The 27,454-nt window shown below is 45.2% G+C and overlaps 1 protein-coding gene across 9 annotated transcripts in view; it reads right to left on the bottom strand.

Annotated features, from left to right (window-relative positions):
* The window catches only part of LOC126281226 (transducin-like enhancer protein 4), a 455,583-nt gene that overhangs the window by 104,999 nt on the left and 323,130 nt on the right, over positions 1–27,454 (bottom strand). For all 9 annotated transcript variants that reach the window (XM_049979984.1, XM_049979985.1, XM_049979986.1 and 6 more), the window contains one exon: positions 22,001–22,050. In XM_049979984.1, coding sequence (XP_049835941.1) covers positions 22,001–22,050 — 50 coding nt within the window. The remainder of the gene's footprint in view (positions 1–22,000; positions 22,051–27,454) is intronic.

Raw genomic sequence — 27,454 nt, 5'->3', positions numbered from 1 at the left:
ATCTCAGACAAAGTAATTAAAACTTGTATAACTGGGTCACATTTGGCTGCAACACACTAAGGTTGCAGGATAATAGATATCTTCAGATCCTTAGGTGCAAAGGATCTCGACTTTCAGAAATGGCCCTGTTTAATACAGAAAAAATACACGACAGGCCACCTGATGATGGTTCGAATTCCGCATAACCTGTGTTAGCCGGAAGAGGGTGAAGTTGCAGAGAAAACCATTCACATCGAAATAAATAAGCTCGAAATACGCCAAAAAGGAGAAAGAGGACAAATAAAATCCACCACTGTATGTCCTACAGTGACCTATAAGATAAATATATTTCAGTGAGCCTCGTTTTGTGTTACTCAGGTAAAACCCTACTCATAAAACTACAATGAAAGCGTACAGAACGAACGTAGCATTGTGGGAAGACGGACAGGCATGCAAGATTCCTTCCGTGTGCTTCGGTTGGACGTATCTTGGCTTTGCTGGAAGTAAAGCAGGCTACCCGTTCCGCTGATAACGAGCGGCAACTTGCCTGTCTGGCAAACAGGCAGGTTAAAAGCGGAACTTGTACGTCTCTGCCCGTCACCCATAGACTGCTTCAAAACGGTACGAGCAACTCTAGTGGCGCCATCTTTTCCACTCACTTGCAACAAAAAGACAGGTTGTATGAGCTAGAGAGAGGAATCTGAGAATCGTTGGAGAGCGTTTTAAGTGTCTTGCGAGTTTTAGCATGGCGCAGGTGCTTGTGTAATATATCCCCTTCACTGTTAATTTTCCTTTGATCTAAAATAATTCTCTTCCTCTGTGGTCATGTGTGTGTTACGTCGTGTAACTGTGTTAATGTGTGTTTAATTAATATGTAACAGAGATAAACGTTTAATTTTGGTGTTTATCTAATCCGTGGGTAGTTGGTAGAGGCGTGACCGGGGTGGGTGAAAATGAGCGGACATTGAATGCAAAGTGCTATCGACAGGACATGTCAAATTGATTCCGTATGTTTAGATTTCCAGAAGGCTGTCGACACCGTCCTCACAAGCGTCTTCTAACGAAACTGCGTACCTACGGAGTATCGCCTCAGTTGTGCGACTGAATTCGTGATTTCCTGTCAGAAAGGTCACAGCTCGTAGTAACAGACGGAAAGTCATCGAGTAAAACAAGTAATATCTGGGGTTCCCCAAGAAAGTGTTACAAGACCTCTATTGTTCCTGATCTATATTAACGACCTGGGAGACAATCTGAGTAGCCGTCTTAGATTGTTTGCAGATGATACTGTCTTTTACCGTCTTGTGAAGTCATCAGATGATAAAAAAGACTTGCAAAATGATTTAGATACGATATCGGTATGGTGCGAAAAGTAGCAATTGACCCTGAATAAGGAAAAGTGTGAAGTTATTCACATGAGTACTAAAAGAAATCAGCTAAATTTCTATTACGCGAAAAGTCACACAAATCTGAAGGCTGTAAATTCAACTAAATACTTAGGGATTACAATAACAAATAACCTAAAAAGGAACGATCACATAGATAATATTGTGGGTAGAGCAAACCAAAGAGTGCAATTCACTGACGGAACACTTAGAAGGTGCAACAGCTCTACTAAAGAGACTGCTTACACCACGCTTGTCCGCCCTATTCTGGAGTACTGCTGTGCGGTGTGGGATCCGCATCAGGTGGAACTGATGGATGACATCGAAAAAGTACAAAGAAGGGCAGTTTGTTTTGTATCGTCGCGAAATAGGGGAGATAGTGTCACAGACGTGATACGTGAATAGGGATCTTCTCATGAAATTTTCAATCACCAGTTATCTCCTCCGATTGCGAAAACATTCTGTCGGCATCCACCTACATAGCCGGCCGTTGTGGCCAAGCGGTTCTAGGCGCTACAGTCTGGAACCACGCTACCGCTACTGTCGCAGGCTCCAATCCTGCCTAGGACATGGATGTGTGTGATGTCCTTAGGTTAGTTAAGGAGTTCTAAGTTCTAGGGGACTGATGACCTCATAACTTAAGTCCCACAGTGCTCAGAGCCATTTTTTAACCACCTACATAGGGAGAAATGACCATCACGATAAAATAAGAGAAATCAGGGATCGCACAGAAAAATTTAAGTGCTCGTTGTTCCCACGTGCCGTTCGAGAGTGGAACGGTAGAGAGACAGCTTGAGGGTGGTTCATTGAACCCTCTGCCAGGCACTTTATTGTGAATAGCAGAGTAATCACGTAGAAGTAGAAATGCAGAGTGTGTTACGAGGAAACGGATGAGGACCAAGAGGTGAAATTAAGGGGGGGGGGGGGGAGGGAGGGAGGGAGGGAGGGAGGGAGGGAGGGAGGGAGAGAGGGAGGGAGAGAGAGAGTAAATATCTTTCATTACAGGAATCTGATGATGATTTGTTCCAATAAATCGAAAAGTTTGGTGACAGGAGGTCTTGTTTTCTTGTTGCTGTAAAGACGAAATTAAAATACTTTCAATAATTTTAAAACACCTACAGACAGTACGGACAGAGAATTTAGTATGTTACATATCGTCCACTGGGTCACGCAATGTCAAAATTAAAGGAATCCGCACTATAATTGAAAAGCGAGATGTTGATTCCGTAGTGACTTTGTTTTCGTAAAAGCAAATGCTCGGGTGAATTCCTACCCTAACCAACAAACCATTGGTTATGAAACAGGCCTGAGCGTACTTCTGTATTTCAGGAGACGAGACGGGGAGCGTGTGTGTAACAAGTCTTGCACTGCATAAACAAGGCGGCTCGGCTCGGCGCCGCGTGGAGCCGACTGTACCGCTGTGCTCGGCCTCCCTCGCCCTCGTCTTTTTTCCGCTCGGCTGAGCCAGCAGTGTTACCAACCGTAAACATCGGCCGCTGCCGGAGCTGCCAGATGGGGCCCGGGCGGCCGCTGCCCCCCACGTAACCTAATATCCCCCCCGCTCTTGCACGGCGGCTCCCCGTGGTCCTCAGGGCCGTTCTCCCCGCGCTATTATGTACAATAACTGATAAGGGCCCAGGGAGTGAGCGCGCCCGCACCGAGGGGTGTGATAAATTGCGAGGGCAGCCTCGCCCCCGGGGTGCGCAGTGCCTCTCGCTCGCTCGCTCGCCCGCCCGCGCTACGCCGTTTCGCCCACTTGCCGTAGCGCCCGTCCTTTGTCTGCCGGCTGCAGGGCCCCTGCCCTCCTACCGACTCCGCCTCTTCCTCGCACACGTCTCGCCGACTCTCTTCGCGCGTGAGTCATTATTTAATTACCCACTCGTGTCAACTACTTCTGGCGCACAGCTTCCATTGTGTAGGACGCAGGACTTGAGGAACGTTGGTTAGCACGTTAGCAGTCACCGATCGGGCATCGAGTAGTCGCCACTATCGCACTCGGACGGCAGCTGGTGTGGCGTTCGTTTGTTCAGTGCGTGTGGTCACTCACATGAAAGTAACTACCAATTCCTGTGTGTCTTCGGCCAGCTATTTTGAAACTATTAGCTACAACTATGCAAGGAACATAAACTCGAATTAGGAACATTTCGTTATCAACCGAGCTATCCAGTCACAGCTTTCACTGTCGTGCACGGGCAAGTCATTCGCGAAGAGTATTTTGCCCGCACCACCACAGAGTTTTAATTTGCCAGGAAATTCCAGAACCGGGGTTACGGTTAAAAATTACCAAGGTGTCTGTGTGTGTGTGTGTGTGTGTGTGTGTGTGTGTGTGAGCGCGCGCGCGAGAGAGAGAGAGAGAATTGTTTGGAAACGAACAATCCACTTTCCTTCTAGAAGAAGGATGAATCACGAGGCCAAAATCAGCTAATACAGATACCACTACAAAAGTAAATTAATTCTCGACCGAAAGGGCTTCACTTGACACTGTCCCGTCTGAGCGTGGTGTGCCCTTCATTCTCAGACTCGAAAACTGGCTCGCGCGAACTTAAGCGTATACTCGCACGCAGGACGGCGTCGGTTTTAAGCCCTGCCCGGCGTCCCAGATCTAGGTCGACTTTCCTCCCCATTCATCCTCAATCCGAACTCGTGCTCGGTCTCTAATGACACCACCGTTTGACGTAGAATCCGCAAACTCTGCGACTTTTTCCATCCACTCAATGAAGCACTTTCAAACGAGAAAAATCACTTTAAAGAAAAAAAAAAATAGAAAAAGATGCTGATCAGAACATCGACAGTTGTCTTTCCTGTCTGACACGACGTCCCCTGCAGCGGCATGACATATTTTCTATGTCTTGTAACTGCTGTGCTGCTATATCCCCACTTCGACTTCTCTCATTCACGTATGCCTTAGCGCACAGACGAATGTCACGTATTTGCCTCGCATTTGTACGATGAGAGTACAGTCGTGGAAGCGCTTCTCGGCACGGTACTCTGCTAAAGTATCTGTGCATATCGGCACTCCAGTCCATCCAGCATATAAGCACAACGAGCACCATCTCAACGTAGAGATATATGCACGATCTGACACTGTGCGCGGTGAGCTGGATATTAAATGCATGTTCAGGGATAACTACAAAACCTGGAAAAATACTCTTGACTTGGTTGCACTAGCGTCTACTGCGCAATTTGCTTTACATATGCGCCGCGTTTCATTTTCCCTTAATCCTTCAAACGAAATCTAAATCTTCACTCGCCTTCCCCAAGACTGATTTTACACGTTCTTCTCATTTCATACCGCTTCTTAGTATTAGCTCTAAATACTTATACTATGTGATGTATTCAACATGTTCACCACTAATCTTGCATTCTACATGTCCATACATAATCCGAAAGCCGCCATATGGTATATGTTGGAGGTTAGCTTGTAACACATTAACTCATTCCGCTTGCTATTCCTCTCACAAATGCATCTAATGCAAAACGGCTGTGTATACCCTTCCGTCCGAACCCTCATTTCTCCTCTCGTGGCCATTACGAGAGATGTATGTTGGTGACAGTAAGATCCTCGCGCAATCTGCAACAAATGCCGGTTCCCTAAACTATCTCAATAGTGGTTCGTGGAAGAGGATATCCTCTTCGCTTCATGGAGCATTTCCGAAAGCTGATGTGTTAACCGAAACTAATGGTAACAAATGTAGCAGCACACCTCTGAATCGCTGCCTGGTGGCGATCCTAACATTGGAAGAGAACTCAAGAATGGGTCGCTGAAATGCCCTGTGGACCGTCTTGTTTATAAAGGAGCTACACTTTCCTAGAATTCTTCCAATAAACCAGAGACGACCATTCGTCTCCCCTACAATCGACCGTACCTGCCTCTTGCATGCCGAACCGCTTTGCAATGTCCCGCGTATTTAATCGACGTGACTGTCAAGCTGCAAACCACTATTCGAACATTACAGAACCGTTTTGCGTACTTGCCTCCTTGTGTCCTACTACAAAGTAATATCGTTTCTTTCTCTCAATATTTTTATTTTATTTGCTGTCATTAACAGAGATCTGCCACCTAGATGGTACGACGGGCCGTGCTTGTATCTTTTACATACACACGACACGATAAATTATTGTAATTTTAATTACTTGTAATGCTGCTGTAATGAGATTTTTCAAACTATTGTAATTCTACTTATTTAAGTTTAGAGAGACACTCTGCAGTAAATCACCGGTCACTGTCTGATTCTACTGTACGCATTCTTATTTTATACGGAGCTAACAGCTTTATTTTCTAGTCTATTTATGTCTCTAATCTTACTTTAAGTTATATTTACGTATTTTATTATGTGGGTTTTGTGCCATGTGCTTACTGACTCTCGGTTTTTTTTTTTTGTCCCTGTTCGTGTACCCTGTGGAGTTGCTCTCATTGCTGCTTACTGCGATGTCAGTTGTTTAGTTCTCCCTTCGGGTGCTCAGTGTGTAGTGCATTACAGATTGTGTTGCGTGTCGACGGTTCCACGTGTCTTCGTTACGCACTATATTGTGTACGGTGTTGTGTGTTAATGCATTTCTGTGTTGTCCTGCTTGCTTGAGATCATAATCATCGTCTTGCACGTTCTCACATGTAACTGGAGGTTCAAGCTCTGGTGCCACCTGTGTTTCGGCAGAAGCATTACCTACAACGGCTCGATGTTTCCGCGGCAGCCTTCACCGGGGGAAGGATCGCAGATACGAAGGCCTCTGGCTGTCCCGAGAGCTGAGAGGACTTTGACCTCCCTAGCCGGCAGGCACGCAGCACGCAGGCGGCGCTGCGTCTGCATCAGCATCACAAAGCAGCCGAATTATTATCTGCAACCCTCGACTCGATCCGCCTTCCGCCCTCGCGGGCGTGCACAATGGCCGCCGAGGCAGCGGCGCGCTGCTGCGGGGGAGCGCAAACCCAATTAGGGGTGCGTCGAGGGCCGCGGATTGCCGCCACGGCGCTTCGATCGCACTTCAAAACTCTGTTTTACATCGGCATCGCTGACTAATTTGTCACACGAGCAGCCCCCTGGACAGGCGCGCGCCCGGCTCACGGCTCCAGCCTGCTTTTTTCCCCCGACCCTCCCCCTCTCTCCAGTTCGGTCGATCGGTTCCATCACCGCTGCGTGCTCGAGAATCGGCGCCGCCGGTGTCTCGTTTGTGACAGACGCTCGCGAACCACAACGGCACTCTGTCCTCTGACGCCTCCACGAGAGGGTAATAGCAGGTGATAAAAAAATAAAAAGGCGTCCCGGGAAAAAAATATCAATTCGTCGAAATTCGAGCATCGACTCTATGGCTCTGCTGAAAATGTAATACACTGCGCAAGAGATCATTAGCGAATATATATATATATATATATATATATATATATATATATATATATATATATATATATATATATATATATAAATATAAAATCAGTGCTAAAAACGTGGTGCGTTGTACCGGATGGAAAAGACTGATTTCACTAAATGCGATTCACTGAGGCGTTAGCGTGGAGTGTTTATAACACAGGTGGTGGAATGGTAAAGCCAGACGTACAACGGTAGCACGAGGACCATTTCCAGTTAGAACACCGATGTAAAAATGAGGCTCCAATTGCAGTAGTAAGGTTTTTCTCCGAATGCAGGACCCGCATGCCTGAGCACGGATATATTTGTAAAGACCCCAGCTTCTCAGGCAGACTCCAGCTACTTGCAGGGACTGGAGAAAAACGTGGAAAAGCCACGAGAAACGAATGGTTCGACATAAATGGAGATGCTAGTCCAGCTTGCAGGTTGCACTGCTGTGTCTGACCACGAAAGGCGTCCGTGCAGCGTCTTCAATACGTTGCACGTGTCAGCCGAGGTCGAAACAGAAACACTAAAGATGGTGCTGTAACCATAAAACGTGCACCGTGGAGCAAAGCACGAATGCCATTTCGCCGCCAGTTGAGTCTCGTTTCGCACTGTTTCCAACTTCTAACCGTTTTACGACAAACACAATATAGAGTCGGGCTTTCATAATGTTGCGTTCCATGGGCACTTCGCCAATCTGCAAGCTCGCATTACTGCGAAGGACTACACAACCGTTTCGGCTGATCACGTCCATTTCCCCGATAGCGATACTGTGTTCCTCCCTTCACGCAGTTCGCCTCGGTCGCGACTGGTTTTCCGAGGATGAATTGTCGCGTCTCCCCAATACAGGGTGTTTCAAAATCGACTTGACAACTTTAAAAATTCATAAAAATTTATTGAAAGAAGATGTGGAGCTGGGGTTAGTGTTATTTTGTAGGGAGAAACAAGTGTCCCCCTCCCACCCCCCCCAAAAAAAACTAAAGATTCAGCTCGTGGTCTCGCGGTAGCGTTCTCGCTTCCCGAGCACGGGGTCCCGGGTTCGATACCCGGCGGGGTAGGGGATTTTCACCTGCCTCAAAATGATTTGATGGTGCTGTGTCGTCGCCATCATCATCATCATCATCATCATCATCATCATCATTCATTGTTACGGTCGGAGGAAGGCAACGGCAAACAACCTCCACTATGACCTTGCCTAGTACGGCGGTGCGGTTCAAATGCAAACTGTTTCTTAACACACGCCAAACAGTCGTACGTACGATCTGCAGTTCGCGAAATGCTCACCAGGTCGATATATTAGGGATGTTAACAAAACGTTGTCTCCCTCACTCACCGAAATCGTCGCATGTGCTTGGACGCCCCGATAGTTTCCCTTGTCTTACCAAGCACCCTGTTCCTACAAAACATTTACGGCACTCGTAAATTCTAGGCCTACTAGGAGGATCTTTAGCGTACTTCGTACGCAAATTAAGCTGAACTGTTGTCGCCGACTTCGATCCTTCAAACCAAACGACACGGCTAGCACGCTCGGCTCCAATGAAGGTAGCCATCTTTAAAGCAACTGCCGGTAGCGCTCCTTAAGGTGCGATTCGGCACTAGCGAACTACGCGAGAGAGAACTTTACGTATTTCACTAAAAACTGACACTACAATCACTCTGTAGACAGTACAAACTCATTTATACGTATTTTCGATGTTGTAAAGTCCTTTTTGAGACACTTCGTGTTCCTGAGCCCGTGGTTTACTTTGGAGAGAAGGATGCGTAATGGGTTTTCACGGTCATCGTTACCTGAACTTAGCGCTTTTGCAAGAAGACTGCTACAAGATTCCCTTGAAAACAATAGAGTAATTGAGCTTATCCATTCTGAAACGACTGGAGGCTGTTATGAATGCCAGCGATTTCCATACAACGCATTAGCTTGTTAATGTGTTGCGATTGGGGTTTTTCCATATTTTTGACCACCTCGGTAGGTTTGGCAAACGAAGACTTCATAACGGGAAGAGTTTGCGGCGCTGACCGAGCATCTGTTTTAAAACGCTTAGAACCGAGTGCAGCGTTATTACTTGGACGTGTTCTGTACTTCCAGTAGCTACACGAGGACAGCTGCTCAGGTGTGCGGTTATGCACTTACTGTGTACCGAGGTGTCTTCGCTCACACTGTGTTAGTACACGTGCTGTGAAAAGTGGGGAGCTACCTGCTGGCTTCAATTATTGCTTTAAAAGCGCAGCAGTTAATACGGCACGTAAACGATTCGTAATTCGATTGCTTGATACATTATGCAGCCCAGGATAAAATGCTTACGTAAAAATTCACTTTGCGACGCTGTTTCCAAACAGAGAGCTGCAAATGCCAGGACGGGGTTTAAAAAAACTGCGCAGCACTTTCGGCTTCAGAAATGAACAAGTGAGGACAATTCCGGCCTCGTGGGAAAAGGCAGAGTGGTGTTCATCGTCTCACCTGCGAGAATGACTGGGGGAAGAATGACGAAACCTTTACCATTCCGGAATTTACCTTAACTGATTTAGGGAAGTCGCGGGAAATCTCAACAGGGATTTGAACAACCGAATGCGATCCAGTGCCTTACTGTTGGACCACTTCTCCAGGGGCGTGGCACACAGTTAAGCGTCTTTGAAGCCTCAGTAGAAGGCTTGCGCAGAATTTATTAGGATCATAGTTTCACGCATGTGAAAATAAATTATTGTGAACATTTCGGCGAGAATTGCTAGTTTCGCCACGGAACAAGAGCAGTGAGTTCATTCCTGCATCGAAAAATCTACCATAACTTATTACAGTTACAGTTTCCACGCAGTATTTGCTCGCAATTTACGCTTACATTTCAGACAGCTATCGGTGGTCTGCAAGATTACAACCTGAAACAGTTGCAAACTACGTTTCTTCGAATGTCAAACGGTTGTAGTACGGGGAGTTCTATGAGTAATGCGACACTTTTTTCTCAGCCAATTTCGCATGGAAAAAAGTAAAATTTCTTTAGGGACATAGTGAAATATTCCCGCCTCAGTCCCTATAGTTTCACGAAGTTCCGATAGGTGGTAGCGCTATATGCAGACTTCAAAATGTCTGGAACGGAGGTGTATTCCGAGCGGAGCGCACTCATCGTAGACATTCATAGGCGCTACTGAGACCTGGCAGTGTACAGAAGCACGGTGAGTCTGTCCTCATCGCAGCAAGGTTTCAGCGCGTTCGTTGTCACAAAAACTGTAAACGAACTTTTTCTGCATGACACTGCAACGCCTCATCCAAATTCGAGAGAAGCTCACAGAACTCCACTGTAGTGTTCTTCCTGCCCAGATCTCGCACCTTTCGACTTCCATCTGTTTGACCCAATGAAGGGAGCACTGCGCACAAAGCAGTGCATGGGTGATGGGGATGCAGCAAGATGGGTGATGGGAATATTACCGATGCAGCAAGATGCTGTCTTTAACGTCGACCGGGGGAATGGTACGCCCTCCCAATAAAGTCGCGTAAGGCCGTCGCAATGGACTGAGATTATGCTGAAAAACAGGGTGTTGTAGCCTAAAGAGTGGGGAATAATATGGTGTATTGGAATCCTGAATAAAACGAACCTGCTTTCAGAAAAAAAATGTGTTGCATTACTTGTTGAACACAGTTCTAGGTTAGCCTGCAGTGGGATGGGCCATTACTCTTGTCCCACAAACGAGGTGTGTAGAGATTTCGACAGACCGAACAGAGTTGAGTGAAATATCGGCACCCGCTTGGCTCTCTTCCATATGCCACAGTTCTTCACAATTCAGTTTCCATCCGCCTTATAAGTTAACGGATTCTTAGCTGCTCAGTGCGCAGGCGTTTTGATTATAATGAGTCAAATCAAGGTTACGTTCACTTCGACGTCTGCGTTTCTGTTAGCGTGGCGAGGAGACGGCCGAACAGCGCAGTACTTACCAAACTGCAAATACTAGAGGTGATAACCAAACCAAGATTAGAATTTGCAAAAAATAATATTAGTTTTGTTTCGATCAATCACTCACCCACGGGCACTTCTTTTTAAAATCAACTGAACGTAGCACCTAGACTTAGCGAAGCATATAGAAAGGTATTAAAGATAGGATGTACTCACTAGAGTCTAACTGGGCCTGCCGCAATTTCGCACGTATGCCAGTTACGTATTAAAGAGCGACCAAAAAGTACGACAACCTGTACCGCCATCAGTCTGTAATTTTATATCCAGCAAACAGTAGTCACAAAATTGTGACGATATTCTGAATTACTACGTGTGTGAATTCGGAGATTCTCGATCCGTAATAAATTTAATGACACCTTGTAATAATGTTTATGAGCCACCCGGTTACCGAAGACATACAAAGGTAGTTCACTAATACGGTTAACCCTTAAACTGGTACTTTATCTTGTAAAATAATAACTTTTTATGGCGAAATAGCGTCGAAGAAGGAGGCTCTTCAACTCTTTCCTTACAGTGTGTATTTCTAACAAAACGCTATACACTGCTAGTTTTACACTTAATTCGTAAGGGTGATGGAAAATATATTTCTTATTTCACATCGATCTACAGTTGTCAATTAAATCATTAATCAACAGACGTTGCAAGATTGACATAAGTCTAGAATTTCATCTGTCTGACGACACCCAGCGCGCTCAATCAATTAATGGAAAGTGGGGTCCCGAATCTTTTTTATACCCGAACTTGGGAAAAATGCTACGGGCAGAATATCTCAACTGAAGGAGCAACATTTATTATGGATCACGGCTTCCCCACGAACCTGAAAGCACGAGCGGGGATGAAGGAAGGAAAGTAAACAGGATACGGGAAGAACTCGGCTTCCACACAAAATAAAAGGTTTCGCCAGGGCGGCAATTTCGATGTCATCAAGTATTAAGGACTACACGGCGCGGCGCATAATACGAAAGAGGAGAGGTTAGTCGCTACAAAAAGATCGACCGGGGACCGTGTAGAATTAGCGCTGATGGAAATCTGAGTGCCCGACTATAACGGTAATACAGTGTTATAATGCGGGTTTGATCGCGATAACAAAAAGCGATAATATCTCTGTTCGTGTTTAATGTGCAGAGAGCGGCGCATAAAAACGGGCCCTCGGCTGCATATTAAAGCAATTTGGGGGCGCCAGGAGTGTGAGAGAGAGAGAGCAGCTCGTCTTTTTGTGGCCGCCCCTGCAGATGGCGGAGGGTGAGCTCGGGGGAGCTCAGCTGATTGATAAGGTCGCCGGGGGCAGCTGCAGAGTCTCTCCCTCAGTCGCGGCCGCTTATTGCCCCTGACAGCAGGTCTCGCGCATTGCTGAATCACCCTCGGATCTTCTGGGACGACGACTCTTTAATCCCCCTCACTTGCTTGGAATATCTTTCTCTCGTCACCAGAATACGTGTTTCGTCTCGTGGTAGTTGTTTCGACGTAAGTACTCACAGGTCGAACTAGCCTAGTAGTCTGCATTTTAGTGTGTACCGGTTCTAGTTTGCTCTGAGTCAAAGCCTTTCTTAGATTAGTCGCCTCGAGAAACCAGCTTGGGAGAAGAGGGGGAGGGTGGGGGGGGGGGGGGAGGGAGGTAGCCTATTGCAAGCACAGTATCGATGGAATTATTACTTTGTCAAAGGCTTTGCCAGTGCATCAGTGAAGAAGCCTTGTTGCTCTCAATGGACTTTTCTTGTGATTGCGTTCATTGGTATGCTTTTGCAAACAATTTTTCTCGAAAAACGAAATAGAAAACTGCAATACACCAGTGGAAGGCATATTAAATACGAACATCGCTACTTCTTTCACATGCTGTGTAAAGATTATTTCTCTGGAAGGAAAAACAAATACGAAGTGAAAATATTATTCCTACTTTGCACTGTTGGCTGAGAAACTTTACAGACTCCGAAAGCACACAACAAATCAAATCACACACGTTGACGTATAGTATTAGTGCAAGAAAAAAGTCGTTAAGACAGAAATAGTGTGCTGAAAAAACTCCAGATGTGTCACTTATTTTCATAAACAAAGAGAGACAGGAGATGTTATGGCCACATACGTTCGGAAAAACCAATACAAAAAAGTGTATTTTTTGTATTCTAGAAGGAAGATTTTTAAATCCCATAACTAAAGCTTCCTGTGTCTCGAAATTATCATTGTCAGGGAAAACTAAAACATACGGACTATAATAAAGAGGGCCCAGATTTCCATGTAAATGCATGCTGCATACATGTCTTCATTTTTTTGCCATTTACAGTGAAATGCGTGAATTTTGACATTTATATTTTTCTTGCCTCTGTGCGTGTATGTCAATAACTTGCACGATTGTAAATTTTATTGATTTTTTCATACGAATTACGGCAAAAGTGCACAATGTGCGCAAATTTGCGAATTTTGTTACAGTTTATACATTTCACAGTTAGCTCAAACGCCCCGGATGGGCTCGCTTGATCTCATTGAAACTCAATAATAGGTTTCATCCGAATAAATTTAAATAAAAAGGGTGCATATTTTTAAGCCACGCTGCCCCGTATATGGTGAAGGGCGGGATATAAAGTAAAATATTTTATTCTAGCATGTATCACGTTTCAAATGGTTCAAATGGCTCTGAGCACTATGGGACTTAACACCTGAGGTCATCAGTCCCCTAGAACTTAGAACTACTTAAACCTAAGGACATTACACACATCCATACCCGAGGCAAGATTCGAACCTGCGACCGTTGTGGTGGCGCGGTTACAGACTGTAGCGCCTAGAACCTCTCGGCCACAACGGCCGGCTATCACGTGTCATGCGTAGTCCATGAGTTACATCGTGTAGCTGGTACAATGGTAAGCCTAAAATGTGGCAATATGAATACGCTGACATCCGCCAATCAGGTAAATAGATGCAGAAAATCTGACAGTTCAATAACTCTGACAACATTAACTAAACTACGCGCAGTATGCTCAATTTTTTTGCTATTGTAGGTATTCCTGAAAGCGCCTACCCGTGTTGCGGGACTTAGAAATATACTCCCAGATTTAGCTTTGCCGCCACAACCTATTTTAACCAGATGGTGTACCAGAATAAATGCTTGCATCTTTTAATGCGATGATTTTAATTAACTTAAACCGGTAACATATTGTAAATTTCCGGAAATTAATACGGAAGAGTTAAGTGAATGTCCGCTAATTGCTTTTGCTGGTTTCGGGTCGTAAGACACTTCGTAAGCCACCAATGCAGCTTATGAAAGTGCTACTCGAGAACACAGATTTGAAGAAAGGCCTGATTTTACATCGAAACAAATTTCGCGCATTTGCCTGCGGCAATAACGAAGTTGGAATCCACAGGTTAACTGGTGAAATATCGGACAATTAATGAAGAGGTTGTTGAAAAATATAAGTAATCATCCTATAGAGAACTGGGAGTTGTAGCAAGTAAGATGAAGAAAGTGAAAGTTATGAAATTGACAAAAAAAATATTTTGTGGCGAAAATGTGAAAGACTTTCAATTTCATACTACTGACATATTTCTTCACTTTAGCATGCATCTGTCATCCCTTTGCGACGTAGAAATATCATTTTAGAAGTACAAAAAGGTATATTCGCTAGACGGAAAATCTGCAGACATCGGTGGTTTTATTTTTTTTATTTATGTATTTACACCATCCTCCATTAGCATATTTGTAATACTACATGTATGTAGAGTGCGTGGGGGGCGAGGGGGGGCTAATGTGTAATATTTGCGTTCGATGATTGATGATGATGATGATGATGATGATGATGATGATGAAAGCGATAGGATGACATCCGGTGTAGACACACAGCCCAGTCCTCGCGAATAGCAGCAAAGGGGACGCCGATCTTAAGTACCCCATTTAACGGACGGATCAGCAACAACACTGTCGCATGGGTACACTTCATGACACACTACGGAGAAGCCTCATATCTAAACCATGACATTGGCGACATTCGTGGTTGTGTACGGTTTTAGAAGAAAATGAAACTAATTATGAACTGACTTTTACTACCATACTTGTATCGTTTCGATGCCTCATAGTTGGTGTTTATGATACCCAATTGCATAAATGCATGCCCGTTTTACTATTTGATAGTGCACAAAAATCTGGTCTCTAGTGATAACCACGTACCAGGAAAGAACGGGGTACACAAATCAGGAATGCTGGGAGGGAGCCAGATACGATAGAGGCATCTTTACAACCTCGTTTTTGTGAGCACAACAGAAAGAAACGAGGACAGCTGAGCACCGTGTGCTCGGTTCTTGCGGCGCAATGTTCTCGCCGAGAGACAATTGCCAGGACAAATACTTGATCGTGGAGGCATCTGACCTCAGAGAGAGAGCACCGGCAGGAGGAGGCGCCAACTCCGTGGCGGCAGCCGCCGGCAAAGCAATTTATTGGCCGCGGCTGAGGCTGGAGCTGGAGCGGAGCAGGGGGGCGCGGTTTCTTGCGGTGCCTGGAGGCTCCAGCCGGCAGTTAATTACTGGAGGCAATTAATTCCTACAGGTGGTTGGCCAACCAGGCGCGGCGCCGCGCCTGCGACCCTTCCTTGTCCACCGGGATTACAACGGACATTACACACGCGCCGGCGCACCTCCCCCCTCCCCTACCCCCCTCACTGCCGACCACGCAGCCAGGGGTGCCCGGATCGACGCCCGGCGCACGCGGCGCCTGCCCTGCAAATGCATTTCTTCCCACACGTCGCGAGAGGCGTAATTATAGTGCATGTGTCCTGATCCACAGCTGCCGCAGATACTTTCATTGTCGATTTACGTAACTGCTCCTAGACATAGGCTCTAATGCCGCGAGCTCGTGCTTTACCGCTAGGTAAAAGCATTAAAATGCGAGGATGTGTGTGCATAAATGCACATCGTTTGTATTGACATTCGACAGTAAACGCTTCCGTGTGTGTGTGTGTGTGTGTGTGTGTGTGTGTGTGTGTGTGTGTGTGTGTGAGAGAGAGAGAGAGATTTTTTTTTTTGTCATCAGTCTACCGACTGGTTTGATGCGGCCCGCCACGAATTCCTTTCCCGTGCCAACCTCATCATCTCAGAGTAGCACTTGCAACCTACGTCCTCAATTACTTGCTTGACGTATTCCAATCTCTGTCTTCCTCTACAGTTTTTGCCCTCTACAGCTCCCTCTAGTACCATGGAAGTCATTCCCTCATGTCTTAGCAGATGTCCCATCATCCTGTCCCTTCTCCTTATCAGTGTTTTCCACATATTCCTTTCCTCTCCGATTCTGCGTAGAACCTCCTCATTCCTTACCTTATCAGTCCACCTAATTTTCAACATTCGTCTATAGCACCACATCTCAAATGCTTCGATTCTCTTCTGTTCCGGTTTTCCCACAGTCCATGTTTCAATACCATACAATGCTGGACTCCAGACGTACATCCTCTGAAATTTCTTCCTCAAATTAAGGCCGGTATTTGATATTAGTAGACTTCTCTTGACCAGAAATGCCTTTTTTGCCATAGCGAGTCTGCTTTTCATGTCCTCCTTGCTCCGTCCGTCATTAGTTATTTTACTGCCTAGGTAGCAGAATTCCTTAACTTCATTGACTTCGTGACCATCAATTCTGATGCTAAGTTTCTCGCTGTTCTCATTTCTACTACTTCTCATTACCTTCGCCTTTATCCGATTTACTCTCAAACCATACTGTGTACTCATTAGACTGTTCATTCCGTTCGGCAGATCATTTAATTCTTCTTCACTTTCACTCAGGATAGCAATGTCATCAGCGAATCGTATCACTGATATCCTTTCACCTTGTATTTTAATTCCACTCATGAACCTTTCTTTTATTTCCATCATTGCTTCCTCGATGTACAGATTGAAGAGTAGGGGCGAAAGGCTACAGCCTTGTCTTACACCCTTCTTAATACGAGCACTTCGTTCTTGATCGTCCGCTCTTATTATTCCCTCTTGGTTGTTGTACATATTGTATATGACCCGTCTCTCCCTATAGCTTACCCCTACTTTTTTCAGAATCTCTAACAGCTTGCACCATTTTATATTGTCGAACGCTTCTTCTAGGTCGACAAACCCTATGAACGTGTCTTGATTTTTCTTGAGCCTTGCTTCCATTATTAGGCGTAACGTCAGAATTGCTTCTCTCGTCCCTTTACTTTTCCTAAAGCCAAACTGATCGTCACCTAGCGCATTCTCAATTTTCTTTTCCATTCTTCTGTATATTTTTCTTGTAAGCAGCTTCGATGCATGAGTTGTTAAGCTGATTGTGCGATAATTCTCGCACTTGTCAGCTCTTGCCGCTTCGGAATTGTGTGAATGATGCTTTTCCGAAAGTCAGATGGTATGTCGCCAGACTCATCTATTCTACACACCAACGTGAATAGTCGTTTTGTTGCCACTTCCCCTAATGATTTTAGAAATTCTGATGGAATGTTATCTATCCCTTCTGCCTTATTTGACCGTAAGTCCTCCAAAGCTCTTTTAAATTCCGATTCTAATACTGGATCCCCTATCTCTTCTAAATCGACTCCTGTTTCTTCTTCTATCACATCAGACAAATCTTCACCCTCATAGAGGCTTTCAATGTATTATTTCCACCTATCTGCTCTCTCCTCTGCATTTAACAGTGGAATCCCCGTTGCACTCTTAATGTTACAACCGTTGCTTTTAATGTCACCAAGGGTTGTTTTGACTTTCCTGTATGCTGAGTCTGTCCTTCCGACAATCATATCTTTTTCGATGTCTTCACGGTTTTTCCTGCAGCCATTTCGTCTCAGCTTCCCTGCACTTCCTATTTATTTCATTCCTCAGCGACTTGTATTTCTGTATTCCTGATTTTCCCGGACCATGTTTGTACTTCCTCCTTTCATAAATCAACTGAAGTATTTCTTCTGTTACCCATGGTTTCTTCGCAGCTACCTTCTTTGTACCTATGTTTTCCTTCCCAACTTCTGTGATGACCCTTTTTACAGATGTCCATTCCTCTTCAACTGTAATGCCTACTGCGCTATTCCTTATTGCTGTATCTATAACGTTAGAGAACTTCAAACGTATCTCGTCATTCCTTAGAACTTCCTTATCCCACTTCTTTGCGTATTGATTCTTCCTGACTAATGTCAGGAACTTCAGCGTACTCTTCATCACTACTATATTGTGATCCGAGTCTATATCTGCTCCTGGGTACGCCTTACAATCCAGTATCTGATTTCGGAATCTCTGTCTGACCATGATGTAATCTAATTGAAATCTTCCCGTATCTCCCGGCCTTTTCCAAGTATACCTCCTCCTCTTGTTATTCTTGAACAAGGTATTCGCTATTACTAGCTGAAACTTGTTACAGAACTCATTTAGTCTTTCTCCTCTTTCATTCCTTGTCCCAAGCCCATATTCTCCTGTAACCTTTTCTTCTACTCCTTCCCCTACAACTGCATTCCAGTCGCCCATGACTATTAGATTTTCGTCCCCCTTTACATACTGCATTACATTTTCAATATCCTCATACACTTTCTCTATCTGTTCATCTTCAGCTTGCGACGTCGGCATGTATACCTGAACTATCATTGTCGGTGTTGGTCTGCTGTCGATTCTGATTACAACAACCTGGTCACTGAACTGTTCAAAGTAACACACCCTCTGCCCTACCTTCCTATTCATAACGAATCCTACACCTTTTATACCATTTTCTGCTGCTGTTGATATTACCCGATACTCAACTGACCAGAAATCCTTGTCTTCCTTCCACTTCACTTCACTTCACTTCACTTCACTGACCCCTACTATATCTAGATTGAGCCTTTGCATTTCCCTTTCCAGATTTTCTAGTTTCCCTACCACGTTCAAGCTTCTGACATTCCACGCCCCGACTCGTAGAACGTTATCCGTTCGTTGATTATTCGATCTTTTTCTCATGGTAACCTCCCCCTTGGCAGTCCCCTCCCGGACATCCGAATGGGGGACTATTCCAGAATCTTTTGCCAATGGAGAGATCATCATGACAATTCTTCAATTACAGGCCACATGTCCTGTAGATACACGTTACGTGTCTTTAATGCAGTGGTTTCCATTGCCTTCTGCATCCTCATGTCGTTGATCATTGCTGATTCTTCCACCTTTAGGGGAAATTTCCCACCCCTAGGACAAGAGAGTGCCCTGAACCTCTATCCGCTCCTCCGCCCTCTTTGACAAGGCCGTTGGCAGAATGAGGCTGACTTCTTATGCCGTAAGTCTTCGGCCGCCAATGCTGATTATTTATCAAAATTTAGGCAGTGGCGGGGATCGAACCCGGAACCGAAAGCGTTTTGATTATGAATCAAAGACTCTACCTCTAGACCACGGGTAGAGATTTACTAGATGAGAAAGATAATATATGGACAGAAAGAAAAATTGAAGCAACATTTTATGAATGAGTGATGTCTGTTCTTTCGGAGACGTCGGAAGAACAAACGTCACACGAAATCCGTAACTGTAATACATGTTATATAGACTGAAGGTCGAAAGAGAAGAAAGGAAAGGAAACGGAAGGAACTGATAATGTCATTTGCATTGGCACTTGACGCGGAATCGGCGGCGACGAGTACAAATGCATGTCCGACCGGGACTCGAACCGCGATCTCCTGCTTACGCGGCGGTTGCGGTAACCACTGCACTATCCGGACACAGTGTTTACACCAATGAACGGACTATATCCGCACGTTCCCAGCCCGAGGCGCATTCCCAGTCACTAGAGGTTGCGGATTCAATGCCCATCAAGGCGAATCAGTGTCCGAAGGACCACACATCAAGGATTCGTGTAACTCTTTCCACAACCTTCAATGCGGGTGCAAAATATCGTTCGGCCACCAGAGGGAATCCAAAATAAGCGAGGACGGCTACTGCACTAGGTGGGAGAGTGCATCGGCCACGGAGCGTGCGTTTCATAAATACTACGTGCCCATAGCCTGCCTACTTAGCAACAGATCCCGGGTTCGAGTTCCGGTCCGGCTCGCATCGCCGCCGATTCCGCGGAAGATCACGATCACGATCCAACTGACATCAATTCCTTCCCTTTCCTTTTCCCCCTCCACCTTCAACTTACATAATCAAATAACATTGTTGACTATGATATATGGACATGCAACGTAAAGAGTCTTATCTGATAGGGTTTTCTTCCGACGGTCACAATGGCCCCCTTCTTGACGCTATAATTATCTTATGTGTATCCGTTGAATGTAGGTGACTACTGCGTGTGTGTATAGCGCGGTGTCAGTCTTGTGCTGTATTATGACGGGAGAAAGGCGAGGGTGAACCCTGGTGCAGTTACACAGCCCACCCCTCTAGAATAGCACCGGGGTGGCGGGAGTGGTTAACGTCTTCAGTCCCATCCGACAGACGGATGGGAACCAATAGTACCACGCGCTCAACGAGACACGGTTTAGCGGTTTCGAATTCAATTCAGGTCTCCGGAGCCAAGTCTCCTCCTCTTATCAGTCAAATATAGGTGGCGAACCTTCCTTAAGCCAGCAGGATTCGGACCAACTATCTCGAGTGCAATGCTACCTCACAGGCGTCCCGTAACGCCTTAGGTTGGTAATAAACGGAATGTTCACTGTTAGGTAGCTACGACGGCGTGTTGAAAAGTAACGCCTCCCAATTTTTTCGAAAGTGTTTTCTAGTAAAACATTCTGCTTGTTTATTTTTAAAGTCGACATATTTATCAACATAGTGGCCCTGATGACCAACACATTCCTCCCAACGAGAGGCCAGTTAATACGTTCAGTGCAGATTGTTTGACACTGTTGGCGGTGCCACAACCTCATCTCTGCTTGCACCGCTTCATCTGTATCAACGTCAAGTCCTCGATGTTCTCTAAGTTTTGGAAGGAGAAGAAAAACGGATGGGGACCAAGTCGCGACTGATCGATGTGAGTGATCCCAATGTGTTGGACTGCTGTGGATGTCGCAGCGCTTGTGTGTGATCTGTCATTGCCATCGTAAGGAGAGGGTGTTGGATTTGTGAGCAAAGTCTTAGAATTCGAAAAGCAGTTACAGCGCGCTGTTTTTCACGCACCGACATAGATACGACACACACCGCCGTTACACACTACAGTACGGAGCTCTCCAGCGGCAGAGGGGTGCGGCAAGCCGACCGAGTAACGTGTCTGACGTGTATTGCCTCAACCGATATTCAAAACAGAATAAAAAATTCAGAAGCATTTCTTTTCACCGCGCCCTCGTATTTCCAAACGTTAATGAAACGTGTTTACACTGTCGTATTTCTTACTGCTTAACGTAAATGGCTGCACAGTTACGAAAGCAGATGCAATCAATAACTGGATATGTAATTTAATGGAGTTAATTCAGAAAAGCAGCTCATACTAATGTCTGGCGCCGTAGATAAACTGTGGCATCACGATAATTTGTTCTTATTTCGAAAAAAAGGTACAGCTGTATCAGTCACCGACCAATGTCTTCGCATGCTGATTAACCTAACGATTGTTGACCAGAGCGTGCAGTTGGCATCCAGTCGATAGTCACGAAGAGCCTCCTTTCTCACTTGCCAAGTAAACCGGCGCAATACTTGACCCACAACCAGCACCCGTAAAACGTCAAAAGAAATGGATTAAAAGCTAATCCGTAATGAACACATGCGATTACTAACTAGAATGTTGTCGGTCACAGCTAGATGTCTGTTAATAACAAGCTGTCATTCCTGCGCGCGAGCGAGGCTTATCCCTCAGGGGTCGTGGATTCGGTGCAACATCACCTCCGTGTTCAATGTCTGAATATTTTTTCAACTGTTTGTACCAAACAACAGCGACTTCTCCTTGTAACCGAACGTCTGATCCGTTCTAGGCTCCTAGGGCCACATTCGAAAGGGACTGCTTCCAATTAAAAAAGTCTCCTTGGAAACAATGTGTTTCTTTTTGTCATCACAATCGGTTTCACTAACACTCTTGTTACAAAATGGTTCAAATGGCTCTGAGAAATATGGGACTTAACTTCTGAGGTCATCAGTCCCTAGAACTTAGAATTACTTAAACCTAACTAACCTAAGGACTTGACACACATCCATGTCCGAGGCAGGATTCGAACCTGCGACCGTAGCGGCCACGCGGTTCCAGACTGAAGCGCCTAGAACCGCACGGCCAGGGATTTACCTTGTGTGGTTCAGGATACAATGAAAGTGGGCAGGTAGATAATCGAACCTCCGGAGGGGATGTTCCTCGCTACACTCTCCTCAGAATACTCAGCCGACACTTGTTTCACTTGTGATAGTTTGTTTATTGGTAAGAACACAGTTACAGGTGTACACACAGGACAACACTGGCTCCGTCTGGACGCTACCGTAAAGCGGCAGCTGCACAGGTACTCACGTGGCGCTCCTCCGCTGAGCTGAGGCCGGCCGACGGCGCACGGACTGCTCCTGCAACACAGAGGCACAGCCGTCTCAGCACGGGGTGTGTCCGTAGAGCGAAGAAGCAAGAAGAAGTAGTGTCACATTCCTAATGGATGTCGACAAGTTAGCCAGAAAACTCAGATCTGCCTGCTTTGCACTTGGAAGTCCCCCTTCTACGTTGACCAGTGAACAAGACTGCTACGGTTCTCTGCATATTTCCCCTCTCCCCCCATCACCCCACAGTGCACTAAGGCATAATCTGGTGATGCAACGCGGCCGAAGTGAAGAAATGCATTTTTCTGGAGAATCGTGAAATAAAGTTCTATGAAGTTGATAACCGAACGTCTCGCGCCTTTACTACGTGCCTATACATTTACTCCCTGACTGTATCTACAGTTAACAAAGAGAGTGAATTTTCAATGAACTGTGCAATTTAAAAATAGAATACTAGCAGTAAAAATTATTTGACAGGCTGTACATCCATTTCTAGGGCTTACAATATAGTTTTAACTTTTATGCCAGAGTTTTATTTAATTATTTAGTTATCCGTTCGGCGTTTTAAAGACGAATATTAATAAACAGATTACAACATAAAATACGCTACCAGTGGACATCGAAGAGGAAACTGAAAATCCTCAAATATTCATCAACAGAGTAAAAGAATACATCATTAGCATCTACTACAATTAATCAGAATATTTGTACTCGGGAACGCAAATTGGAGGCGCATTGGTGCAATGACCCGATATAGCCACTTTTGGCCGAAAATTATATTTCGTCGTCATCGTACGGTTTGAAAACTGCTCTGTCGTGTGGTGTAAGAATAACATCTGTGTTCGGGGCCGACCCACGCTAGCACAGAGAACGGACCTGTCAACGTGGTGTCTTTGGGACAAGAACCAAACGCGTCAGGCGCTTGTGCTTTGTAATTCCAAACGGCGGTCAGAGTCTGGCACAGAAGACGTGCACTCTGGTTTATAGCGATGTCATGAAGCTTGCCGAGATGTATGTGCCAACCTCAGACACGGAGTGTTATAAAAGGAGAGTAAGTGGTACCAGAGACATTTTCAAGTCTCAGACATCTATGACGTATATAGGTGCAGGCTGGAACGACGAATGACAATTTGTACGAAGGCCGGGATTGGAAGGTGGGCCGCTTCCTCACTAGGCAGATGTGCTGAACACCACGCCGACCTACCGTAGCGGCTTCGTACAACTGCACGAATTGCCCTACCACGCCTCCCTTCTCCAAAAAAATACACTCACTCCTCAGCGCACTCGGTATTCCCCCTACACTAGAACAGCATTGCAGAGGCTCTCCAACTTCATCGGAATTGCACCGTCAAAATTGAACTGGAACACAGGCATAGGTAACTAGGAGGGAGGCGCGCAACCGTAATCAGCGCATTTGGGCAAAGAAACTGTGCCACGGTGGTGTAGCGGTCAGAGCACCTGCCTGGTGAGCAGCAGATGCGCGTTCGAATCCTAGCCTTTGTACATATTTCCACTCGTCACTTCAGTCTGCATGTGTATACATGGAATTTTATAATAAGGTGATCTGTGACGGAAATTTTACATGCAGTTCATCAGAGAGGCACAATCAACTACTGACTAAACTTCCACCACCTATGACCTATTAGGGTATCCATTTTTAAAAATCTCATACTCTCCATCAACTTCAGTAACCTGCAATGTGATAATACTCGCATCTTTAATTACTTGTTTCTCTTTTGACTTTACATTAAAAAACAAGGGCGAGACAAGTCCAGTTTTTTGAAGTTCTATAAATAACATAATAAATTTTTCTTTGGTGATGTAATAAGCTACTGTGTGTTGGAGGTTGGAAAACGACAAGACTGATTAATGAAGTTTTTCAATTATTAGATGATATTTTGGGTGTTACTCGAAAGTATCCTAACTCTAATATTTCTGCAGACCTTGATAACAGCGTTATACAGAGCTATAGAGAGTTACATATACGCTTTATTTGAAACAGCAGACAGAAACAGCAGCTGAATAGTATAATAGAAGAAGCGGTAATTTTTTCCCCAAGATAGTTGCTTTTATGTCAGTGTACATTTATGAAGTAATCTAGAAGTAATTTTCTTAATTACTAGTGCGACTAAATTACCACTGGCCATAGTTCTTTTGTACTGAGCCCTTTTATAACTGCTAACGCCTGTTGATACGCAACCTGTCTCATACCCTATGTCTGAGCGATATAGTTGACGGTTGGATTCAAGGGCCATACATCGTGAAAGGTGAAAGAAAGAAAGAAAGAAAGAATGAATAGGCCTACAAGCTCAGGCGGTAATTTTGCTGTTTGCTTAATACCCTTATCATTTTGTTGTTTTGCTAGGTAATGTTACAATCATAGCTTTTTCTAGCTGCAAGAGGAAAAAAGGCATACAGCAAAAGGGCAATGCGACATATCCGGAAGAGCATTGTGTTTGCAGTCTCCACAGCAAACGTTTCACTGAATGCGGAGTCGTGCTGCTACGACGGTAACAGACGGCTATAAAGTATCATTACACGTTAACAAGATCTTTAGAGGCAGAGCACAAAATAGAAGTGGATAGGGAAGTGGCTGCCCAAAGCGTGTGTCTTTTTGAAATCATCACGCGATTTAGGGAAACCGAGCAAAACATACGTACGTATATCCGTGGACAGACAGACTTTAAAGCTTTCCTTCCCATACGAGTCTGACGCCTTAGTCATTGTCCCACATCTACATCTACATTTATACTCCGCAAGCCACCCAACGGTGTGTGGCGGAGGGCACTTTATGTGCCACTGTCATTACATCCCTTTCCTGTCCCAGTCGCATATGGTTCGCGGGAAGAACGACTGTCTGAAAGCCTCAGTGCGCGCTCGAATCTCTCTAATTTTACATTCGTGATCTCCTCGGGAGGTATAAGTAGGGGGAAGCAATATATTGGATACCTCATCCAGAAACGCTCCCTCTCGAAACCTGGCGAGCAAGCCACACCGCGATGCAGAGCGCCTCTCTTGCAGAGCCTGCCACTTGAGTTTGTTAAACATCTCCGTAACGCTATCACGGTTACCAAATAACCCTGTGACGAAACGCGCCGCTCTTCTTTGGATCTTCTCATCTCCTCCGTCAACCCGATCTGGTACGGATCCCACACTGATGAGCAATACTCAAGTATAGGTCGAACGAGTGTTTTGTAAGCCACCTCCTTTGTTGATGGACTACATTTTCTAATGACTCTCCCAATGAATCTCAACCTGGTACCCGCCTTACCAACAATCAACTTTATATGATCATTCCACTTCAAATCGTTCCGCACGCAGACTCCCAGATATTTTACAGAAGTAAATGCTACCAGTGTTTGTTCCGCTACCATATAATCATACAACAAAGGATCCTTTTCTGGGTCTCATGAACAAATAAAGCGAGTTGGGTCTCACACGATCGCTGTTTCCGGAATCCTTGTTGATTCCTACAGAGTAGATTCTGGGTTTCCAAAACGACGTGATACTCGAGCAAGAAACATGTTCTAAAATTCTACAACAGATCGACGTCAGAGATATAGGTCTATAGTTTTGCGCATCTGCTCGACGATCCTTCTTGAAGACTGGGACTGCCTCTGCTCTTTTCCAATCATTTGGAACCTTCCGTTCCTCTAGAGACTTGCGGTACACGGCTGTTAGAAGAGGGGCAAGTTCTTTCGCGTACTCTGTGTAGAATCGAACTGGTATCCCGTCAGGTCCAGTGGACTTTCCTCTGTTGAGTGATTCCAGTTGCTTTTCTATTCCTTGGACACTTATTTCGATGTCAGCCATTTTTTCGTTTGTGCGAGGATTTAGAGAAGGAACTGCAGTGCGGTCTTCCTCTGTGAAACAGCTTTGGAAAAAGGTGTTAGCATTTCAGCTTTACGCGTGTCATCCTCTGTTTCAATGCCATCATCATACCGGAGTGTCTGGATATGCTGTTTCGAGCCACTTACTGCTTTAACGTAAGACCAGAACTTCTTAGGGTTTTCTGTCAAGTCGGTGCATAGAATTTTACTTTCGAATTCACTGAACGCTTCACGCATAGCCATCCTTACGCTAACTTTGACATCGTTTAGCTTCTGTTTGTCTGAGAGGTTTTGGCTGCGTTTAAACTTGGAGTGAAGCTCTCTTTGCTTTCGCAGTAGTTTCCTAACTTTGCTGTTGTACCACGGTGGGTTTTTCCCGTCCCTCACAGTTTTACTCGGCACGTACCTGTCTAAAGTGCATTTTACGATTGCCTTGAACTTTTTCCATAAACACTCAACATTGTCAGTGTCGGAACAGAAATTTTCGTTTTGATCTGTTAGGTAGTCTGAAATCTGCCTTCTATTATTACTCTTGCTAAACAGATAAACCTTCCTCCTTTTTTTATATTCCTATTAACTTCCATATTCAGGAATGCTGCAACGGGCTAATGATCACTGATTTCCTGTTCTGCACATACAGAGTCGGAAAGTTCGGGTCTGTTTGTTATCAGTACGTCAAAGATGTTATCTCCACGAGTCGGTTCTCTGTTTAATTGCTCGAGGTAATTTTCGGATAGTGCACTCAGTATAATGTCACTCGATGCTCTGTCCCTACCGCCCACCCTAAACATCTGAGTGTCCCAGTCTATATCTGGTTAATTGAAACCTCCACCTAAGACTATAACATGCTGAGAAAATGTATGTGAAATGTATTCCAAATTTTCTCTCAGTTGTTCTGCCCCTAATGCTGCTGAGTCGGGAGGTCGGTAAAAGGAGCCAATCATTAACCCAGCTCGGTTATTGAGTGTAACCTCCACCCATAATATTTCACAGGAACTATCCACTTCTACTTCACTACAGGCTAAACTACTACTAACAGCGACGAACATTCCACCACCTGTTGCATGCAATCTATCCTTTCTAAACACCGTCTGTACCTTTGTAAAAATTTCGGCAGAATTTATCTCTGGCTTCAGCCAGCTTTCTGCACCTATAACGATTTCAGCTTCGGAGCTTTCTATTAGCGCTTGAAGTTCCGGTACTTTACCAACGCAGCTTCGACAGTTTACAATTACAATACCGATTGCTGCTTGGTCCCCGCATGTCCTGACTTTGACCCGCACCCGTTGAGGCTGTTGCCCTTTCTGTACTTTCCCAAGGCCGTCTAACCTAAAAGAAAAACGCCCAGCCCACGCCACACAACCCCTGCTACCCTTGTTGCGTGTAGTGGACTTCTGACCTATCCAGCGGAACCCGAAACCCCACCACCCTATGGCGCAAGTCGAGGAATCTGCAGCCCACACGGTCGCAGAACCGTCCCAGCCTCTGATTCAGACCCTCCACTTGGCTCTGTACCAAAGGTCCGCAGTCAGTCCTGTCGACGATGCTGCAGATGGTGAGCTCTGCTTTCATCCCGTTAGCGAGACTGACAGTCTTCACCAAATCAG

Source organism: Schistocerca gregaria, chromosome 7, assembly GCF_023897955.1.
Source record: "Schistocerca gregaria isolate iqSchGreg1 chromosome 7, iqSchGreg1.2, whole genome shotgun sequence".
Classification (NCBI taxonomy): domain Eukaryota; kingdom Metazoa; phylum Arthropoda; class Insecta; order Orthoptera; family Acrididae; genus Schistocerca; species Schistocerca gregaria.
This window is presented reverse-complemented; position numbering and strand designations above follow the sequence as displayed.